At 45.4% G+C, this 9,055-nt stretch overlaps 1 protein-coding gene across 1 annotated transcript; it reads right to left on the reverse strand.

Annotated features, from left to right (window-relative positions):
* Positions 1 to 2,222: 2,222 nt before the first annotated feature.
* Positions 2,223 to 8,722, reverse strand: EIF2B2 (eukaryotic translation initiation factor 2B subunit beta). Its single transcript, XM_068542412.1, has 8 exons — positions 8,502 to 8,722; positions 8,262 to 8,382; positions 7,973 to 8,121; positions 6,855 to 7,018; positions 5,797 to 5,892; positions 5,024 to 5,161; positions 3,905 to 3,971; positions 2,223 to 2,802 (listed from the first exon to the last, which is right to left on the reverse strand). Exons 1-8 carry the CDS (start codon positions 8,662 to 8,664, stop codon positions 2,645 to 2,647), a joined length of 1,056 nt encoding a protein of 351 aa, XP_068398513.1. The 5' UTR covers positions 8,665 to 8,722; the 3' UTR covers positions 2,223 to 2,644.
* Between the last annotated feature and the right edge of the window lie 333 nt (positions 8,723 to 9,055).

Below are 9,055 nucleotides of genomic sequence, written 5' to 3' on the forward strand. Positions count from 1 at the left end.
TAACTTGGTTTATTTAGCATATTCAGGAAGACCTCCACATCCATGGAATCCTCTATTAATTCTCCAAGCTACAGCAGTTTTTAAATGAGCTTCTGGATTCTGCTGCAAAAGCAGGGGTGGGAGGCAAGCCCAAACAAAGGCTGATAAGGTAGGAAGCTGACACAAACGCCTTAGCTTCTCCCTGTTCAGAACAGGTTCTCCCTTTCCAATATTTACTCTTCCTCAACTGGGAAAAGGGAGAGAGAGAAATAGAAAAACTAGACATATAAACAGCTTTGTGGGATTTACTTGACTGAGGTTCTAAAGAGTAGGCATTTGTGCAGTTCTGTTCTAGGCACTGTAGTGTTGACCAAAGAGACAGCCTCTACCCTGGTAAACTTCGTCCATCTCAGTTCTGCCTGGGCAGGATGTTGGTGCTAATTTTAGACCCAGAGACCAAGATGCACAAAGGACAAGCATCATAAAGCATTTTTGGAGCCAGAAACAGATTTAAGTTCCTTGACTCACTGCTGCTCTTACTCCAGAGCACATGGTCGTACCCAAGTGAGCTGCCGTTAAGAATTGGTGCCTTCAGAGGAGACAATCGCTCGAAATTGGTAGCTATAAGCCACTTCACTGAGAAAGCGTGGGGTCTTAGATGCTTTAAGAAATAATTGACAGAGACCTAAGTGAGCCAGGCTCTTCTGTGTCAGAGAGCTTTTAGGTCAGTCCTTTAGACTGACCCTCTTCAGTCTTGCCTTTTCCCTGTCTCAGGGAAGATAAGAGTCCTAAGGAAAAGATCTGCCCATGTCAAGTAGCTAACAGAGAGTAGAGGCCTTTCCCTCATCGTCTACCTCTGGCCAGTGTTTATCAAAACAAGGTTATCAAATGCCCTGTTAAAATCCCTTGGGTTGCTTGTTAAACATGCAGATTCCTAGAACTTCCTCCCGTACCTCATAGACACTGCTACAAGAGGCAGGAGGCCGGCTTTGTGACAAGCATCCCAGGGGGTTCCCCCTGCACACTCAGTGGACCTTGGACCCCTGTTTTGGACCAAACTTCCCAAACATGGCATCCAGATAATCTCGATAACCTGGGGAGACTTTTTGAAAACAGAATTACTAAAGTAGTACACATAAAAAATAGAAACAATATACAAACACACTAAATAAAATTAGAAGCTGTCCTCCTTCTTGCCGTTTGGTGTTATTCTTCCAGACTTTTATCCTATGCATGCATATATTTTGTTTTAAGGAAGTTAGGGCCATGTCATGCAGATTGCTCTGCATCTTGTTTTCCCAGCTTGATTTTGGTTTTATACAGAATATAAAATAGACTTGCTTACAAATCTATCCCATTCATTAACACAAGGGTCACCACTCAGATGCCTACAGGGGTTCGGCAGACAACATAAATGAGTTTAGTGGACATGGCTTGGAACTGCAGAAAACTGGGGGTTTTCCATTTAATGGAATTAGAAGCTACTCAACTATAGCCAAATGCTGCCATTTGGGAATGTGGGCCCAGAGTTGCCAAATCTTCAGGAGAAGCAAGAAATCTGAATTTGTTTAATGTGTAACCTCCAGATTTTAAAATACTGGTAAATAATTCAAATTAAATACTAGAAGAAGCAGCCAAAATGTCTAATCCGGACACTGGTCTCAAGCCGCCCTTTGAAACCTCTGTTGCAGTGTATACATAATGTTCCATGGTACATCATACTTATTTTAAAACCTGTCTTGTTTTTAACGAACAGAATACAAAATGCTATATTGCTGGACACTTAGGCTGTGACGTTACAGCTGCTACAATGGATACTCTTGTCTGTGTCTTTGTGTGCTTATAAAAATAATTCTAGAAGACTCAAAATTGCCCTGGAAAAGGTTGTACCAATTTACAATCCTATTAACAGTACACGAGGGGTTCCTTTTCTGGGGCACTCTAAGCAGATTCCCACGTGCCATCCCAGAGATCAGATGCAGTAGGTCTGGGATTGTATATTTTCTTAAACTCCCAGATGATTCTGATGATCAGTGATTTTGGAACCATTGTCTTGGATTATTAACAAGTTGTTTGGGATGAATTCCAGTCAATTATAAAGGAATCATAAATACTTTCATCTGCATTTCTGTTTTAGGCTGTTACCTCTGATTATTGCCCGCTATGAAAACACCAAAGGGCTCTGCTGCTGCTGTTGCAGGCACTTCAGTCAGAGCAGGACAATAAATAAACCAACTCAGGAACCTTCGAGCAGCTTTTATTGGCACAGCCTCAGAAAAGGCGTGGCAGTCATTTCTGAGCAAAAACCTGTAGCCCAGCAAGGTCTTCAGTGTTGTGTTTAACACACCACTGAACCAGAAAGTTTAAGTTCCTGAAACAGACGCCCCAAGTCACTAAGAGGCTCCAAAATCAATAGGTCAAGAAAGGCAAAAAATAGTCCTGGACCTGCTGCTCTGCTGAGACCTGAAAGGCAAAAAATAGTCCTGGATGTGCGTCCTGGTTATAGGATGACTGAAACGGCAGGGAACATTATCAGTATCAAGTTTTCTCAGCTTGACTCCAGATCACTCCCCCATTACAAGGAAGACGTGTTTCAGCCGTGGCGCTGAAGTCTCCACTCCATTCTGTGTGTGCCTAAGCAGCTTCTGCTTAGGACGCGTGGTGGTCATAGGACATGATCATCAGGATGGTAGAGTTCACTCATCAGGCGATAGATGTAGGAAGGTGCATTCCCACCAATGTTGGAGATAAAGAGGGTAATGAGCTCTGGGGGGACGTAGTCAAACACAGGGCAATGAACACTGACCTTCTCCAAGATGTCCCCTGAAAGGTAATCACACGAGCAAAAGATAAAACCAAGGCTCCTGTTCTAATAATTAAATATCTTATAGATTCTAGGCTCAGTAATGCAAGTATACTCGCCACCCCAAGGAAGGGAAACTGCAGCAACATGCAAACCAGAAGAGATGACTTCAGATCATGATACACCCTATGCTTATAACTCTCTAATGCCTTTCCATAGATAACCCTTAGAGTAATATTCAAATTTGGGATTGCAACCTTCAAGATCTGGCCCCTCGCCACCGCCCTACACTAATTATAGTTCATATTACTCTCTCTCTTGCTCATCCTTCGTATTTGTTTTCTTCCTAAAACATCCCATGACCTGACATATTCTTGTCTGTCTTTTGAAACATAATGTAAACTCTGGGGGAGCAGGGCCTATCTGTTATTCACTGTTATATCCCTAGTGCCTGAAATAGTGTTGGATACACAGTGGGTTCTCAATAGTCATAAATATTTCTTGAAAGAATGAATGTTTGGATAAATGGTGAAGTTATTCAATTTCCAAGAAGAATCAGCACCCCGAGTACTATGCTTTGCTCCAAGAGGGTGTTAAAGCCCATGCGAACTGTTGATGAGGCAGCAGGCTCTTTGAGCAAAGCTGCCTTCAGAATATGTGAGAGAAATGGACCCCAACACACAAAGGTGTCCAGGCTACAGGCGAGTTTCAGAAGTAACATTTCACAGCCTGCTTTCTTTGGCAGTCACCTTACAGTACCAAAATGACTCCCTGCAGCAGCCGAAAACAAGAACATTTTATCATTGGGTTGTCGCCTGTGTCTGAAACAACTTTCAAGGCCAAACCCAGTCAGTGCTGGGTGATCCAACCCGCCATGGCCCCAATAACTCAGCCAAAATATATTAGTTTTAGAAGAAAATGAACATGGATTAGATCAGGACCCCAAGCACTCTAAGCTGCTAAAGAGAACAGTCCCCACAAGAAGTATGATAAAAAAAACACAACCTGACAGCATTCAATCCCATTGGCCACCAAAACCAAAACCAAAAACCGAAACACACATACACAAAAACCCAAAACACACAAGCGCGTGTGCCACATACATTCAAGCAACTTCTGTACCTTCTGTGAAAGGCAGGACTTCTTCAGGAGCCACAAACTTGTGAAATGAATCTTCTTCATTGGGGAACTGGAAAAGAATTAGGGAAAAAGAAAAAAAAAGAGAGAGAGATCTGACACTTCCACTTTTAGGTATACACCCAAGAGAAATAAAAAACATACATCCACAGACGTTTGATTACAAAGGCTTACAGCAGCATTATTCACAAAAGCCAAAAGGTACAAATAACGCAGATGCTTATCAACAGATGAATGGATAATTAAATTGCGGTATATCCATGCAATGGAATACTATTCAGCCACAAAAAGGAACAAAGTACTGTGCTACAACTCGGATGAAGCCCCAGAACATTATGCTAAGTGAAAGAAATCAGAAACAAAAGGGTCCATATTGTATGACTCCTTTTATGTGAAATATCAAAAATAAGCAAATCCATAGAGACAGAAAGCAGATTAGCAATTACTAGGAGATGGGGGAGAAGGAGGAATAGGGAGTGATTACTCAATAGGTACAGAGTGTTTTTCTGGGATGATGAAAAAGTTTTGAAGCTAGAGAGTGGTAGTTGCACAATGCTGGGAATGTAGTAAATGCCACTGAACTATACAATTTTAAATGGTTAATTGTATGTTATGTGAATTTCACCTCAATTTTTAAAAAAGTAAACACCTATAGATAGGCTGATACGTTCAAAGCAAGTAGCTTCTATCACTGGTGAAATTGCTCTTCACCTTAGTAACTTCTTGTATTCAGGCTACAGAGGACAGTCCCTGGAACAAATAAAACCAATTCTATGTTTCTAGTTTCAACTTACTTGGCACTTTCAGAAATGGTGTCAGCAAGTGGTGGCAATGTAAACAAAGGGCCTTCCCCAACTGCGTATTGTCCTGACCTTACAATTTTGACTTACTGAAGCTGACAGGTTGTAACTATCAATGGCTTTTCCTGGATCAAGACTTCTGTGGCTTTTTCCAGCCTCAACTGGGTCTAATCCATTGAGTAAATGCAGACAAAGAGAAGCCCCAGAGTGAGAAGGTTGAAGGCCCAGAGTTCAGACCTACACCTTGACTTCCTTCTGTTGGCTAGAGACAGACGAGAGACCAGCTGGAGACGGACAGACATACCTGTGGGGAAAGCTTGAACATAGGTGCACAGACGATGAGTGGGGTGGAATGGTGTTTTGCTGCCAGTGCTAGAGTATGAGTTCCTGTCACAGCTCTCAGGGCACCGTTGGCCAGGATGGTCTTTGTGCCAATGATCACCTTTGGGACAGGAAAGAAAATGTGAGCCATCCTGGGAATAGAGCCTTAAACAGGCCATTGGGCACAAGAGCCTGAATGCTCAGCCTCAGTCTTGGTGTACTGGGCGGGGGGGGGGGGGGGGTCACACACTGGTACGCCCAAGGGAAAGGGAGTCTAGGCTCAGACCACAAGTTCTAGCATAAAAGTGGGTTTGCAAGGGAAGAATGAACATAGTACAGGACAGGAAACTGCAATATCTACTGTTCTTAGCCCTGTCTTTCCTGGAAATCTATCTGTCATACCTCCTGAGAAGCGGGGAGCCTTTCTTCCACCATCCACCAGCGCCAAGCTCTCTGAGCAGAAGTGAGCAGCCCTTTACCAGATCCCTAGCAGCTGACACACTTAACTTATTCCCACTTATTTCTTTTCAATGCTTTAACCAAAATGAGGCTCCTCCAAGTGAGGAACAATGATTCAGATAAAGGGGGAAACAAAATCAGTTAATAGATTAAAAAGGCCCATGTATGTATTTTTAAAAGGTGCTAGAAACTTTCCTCTCTTCTCATGGATATTGGGGGTGGGGTGGGGGTGGAGAACCAACATTTTAGAAGTATAATCTTCATGAATTCGACATACTATAACCCAAATACACCCACCTTGTTGACTCTTGACATAACAGCAAAAATGGCAGCATCCGTCATGACAGTTGTCTCAATACCTGTTTTGGACAAATTGACTGCCATCTCATGACCCTGCAATAGGAGAGAAAGGCTGATGCTGGGAGGAAGAGTGAGAGAGAATGAAAGAGCTCTGGGGGATTCTGTGATACTGGACATATCCAACGCGCAACTTCCAACAGATAACTAACTCATCTGGTAGGTATTCTCTGGGAAGCGGAAGGAAGCCCAGGGGACTCTAATAAATGTTTATTACTCCCCAGCAGCACTAGGACAGCCACAAAACTGGAAATATGACTTGCTTGCATAATCCAGCAGAGCTGACAAGACAGATCCTAGCTCATTATTTTACAACATCCTTGCATCCTTACATATTTCCTTTTTTGGAGACCTACTATTTACCTAAAGATTGAGTGAGGTTAGACCAAGCATCAGTCATCCTCAAGGTAATTTACCCTATTTTGATGCCTAAAACAACCAATATTTATCTTTTCTTGGGCCTAGCAGCTCACCCAACTTTCTTTTTTTTTTTTTTCTTTTTTTACCCAGTTCTATGAAAACATTTATTGAGCCTTTATTTTACAGAAGTGAATATCACTGACTCTCTCAAGGAGTTTTTAGGAGAGGCATATATATAAAACTCTAACATTCAGTAATAGATATAATAATAGAGGTACTGAAGTAGGAAGTAGTATAGAGCTAGAATTGATTCATTTTCTATTGGAAGGGTTGGGGAGAAGGGGGAGAAGAATAGCCGTGAAAAACAGTTTCCCAGAGGAGATGATATCTAAACTGGGTCTTGAAGGTTAAAAACAAAGGTTTCATTCTTTATATGGTATGAAAAATATGTCACCTAACTTTCCTAAACCAATGTTTAAGAATGTTAACAGGATGAACAACTTGAAAATTCCCTTAGTGTTTTACTTTGTCTTCTCACTGTGCCTTGCTTATCAATTCAAAGATGGCATGGAGCCCACCTACGCCTCCTTTATTCTCTCATTTTAAATTTTTCTTAGCAACTCCAGCAGTCCCCGTACCTGACAAAAAGGCGCACACTCTGCCACGATGACATGGAATTTCCTCTTTCGGGCAGCCTCTTTGAGGAAGGCCTCCACTGTTCGGGAGAAGCCAATGGTCATGATCACCTCATTGGAGTGGATGTGCTCCAGAGCCTGGGCTGCGATGTTCTCCGTTGTCCCTTCTGCAAGAAGCCAGTTTTTCAAGGAAAATATGACACTGCCATGCTACAACACAGACAGACACGACAGAAAACAGAAAGGGATGTACGCCCTTCTCTAGACTGCCCACCTAGCAGACCCTGGTAACATGTGGTCAATGGACTTAATGTAGAATGTCACCTTTCCTTAAAAGCCCTGCTCCTCCATGATCTTCCACCTCCCAAGTTCTCAGTCTACCCTCTTGCCCAGCAGCACCCCTATTCATCAACTTACTCCCCTCGCCCCTGCCAGGTCCCAACACCAGCTCTTTACAACTGACTTTGAAGACAATGAATTTAGGCAAGAAATGGTCCAATTTGGGAAATTCTAAAGTGCTGAGCATGGGGTAAACAGAGCTTCCCCCTAAAAGAACTCCTCCAAAAGGTGGCCACAACACCTCCACCTGACAGGGAGGCCATGGCAGAAAAATTGGGGGGGGGGGGGAATTTGGAAGCAGCAGCTCAGTGCACAGACAGACCCGGCTTCTTCCTCCCCTGGGAACGCTGATTGCAATAAGTATCTGCAGTTCTCCCCGGTCACAGAGACAAGGGGGATGGAGGTGGCCTGTGTGTATGTGTATGTATATGTATATGTGTATGTGTGTCTGTATAAAAATTCAAGAGGAAGTTTAGTGAAGGAGAGTCTATCAACTGTGGTTTTCGGGGGTTCATCTTCTTTAAAATAAAAATAAAGCTCTTCCCAAATAGAGTCTCTGCCACAGCGGATTTGCAGTCGATAAGGGGTTAGTCTGTAAGGAAATGTAAAGAGGGTTATCTTAGTCTGCCACCTATTCCAACCCTTCCTAATCAGGATGAGGGCAAACTTCCGAGAACCAGAGGACTGGTTATCTCCCATCTCTGCTGATGAACAACTTCCAGGGTCTTCTGTTCCCTCATCTGCCTGCCACCTGTCCTGTCCACCTAGGGATCAGGACTCACCCAGTTCCACAAGCAGCTCATTAATTGCTTCAATGATGTTGGACTGGAGTTGAGCATAATGGGAGCGGAAATCCTCGCTCAGGCCCCCGGATGTCAAGAGTTTGTGCAGGGACTCCTGCTGATCGCTCTCGTCGCTGCGTCCGTGGAGTCTATGGAGGCAACAAGACCCAAAGAGGGAGGTGGGGAAGAGATGTGGTCATTAAGGCAACAACAGCTGCTCAGCTCCAATAAAGGCTCCATGCAAAAAGCGTCACTGGGTCCAACCCCCGGCCCAGGACGTGGGCCTGACCTGCCATACTCCTCCCGGATGATCCTGAGCACTCTCCGCACCATGTTGCCCACGGTGGTCTCCGAGGGTTGAGCGGCCGTCATCCTCCGGCCTTCTCTGCGGATCAATTCCATCAGCTCCCCTGTCGTCCAAAGAGAGAGGGTAAGCGCGGCAAGGGCGCGGTAGGGCCTGGGCGACTTTCCGCCCGAGGATCGAAAACGGAAAGTGGCGAGGGAGGCGATGGAGCTAGGCCTGCCTCACCTGCATTGCTCCAGCGGTGGTCCATGATGATCCGGCGCAGCAGCCCCAGGGTCTCCCGGGCCATGTCCTCGGAGCTGTGCCGCCCGCCGCCCCGCTTCAGTGCCTCCACGAAACTCTCGATCCTCTCGGACAACTCCGAGTCCTTGGCCTCAGCCCCCGGCATCTCGAAAGGAGCCGCCTCGCCAGCGGAATCCACACCTGCACGACCTCCAGGCTTGCACTTCCGGGGCAGGAGAGGTCGGCTTCCGCTCTGGGAGGAAGACTCCAGTTTGGCAGCCGGCAGGGCCACGCCCCTCGCTGCCACATCCCGCCCCGCCACCTGCCAGAGCCAATCAGAGACTTGGAGCTCGATTTGTTCAGTTACGGCCGAGCGCCCGCGCGCCTCCGAGGTTGGAGGAGCGGAAGTGACCGTTCCTGCCTCCTCAGACGCAGAAGACCTCGCAAGTGAGGCCTCAGGAGGGTGGCTAGACCAGTTGTTGTGGAAACAGCCAGTCTGAACGTCCCCCACCACTACCCGAGGCTACGCTGGAGAAGTTGCCGCCCTCCTTCCCGTT

Source organism: Eschrichtius robustus, chromosome 1 (assembly GCF_028021215.1).
Source record: "Eschrichtius robustus isolate mEscRob2 chromosome 1, mEscRob2.pri, whole genome shotgun sequence".
Classification (NCBI taxonomy): Eukaryota; Metazoa; Chordata; class Mammalia; order Artiodactyla; family Eschrichtiidae; genus Eschrichtius; species Eschrichtius robustus.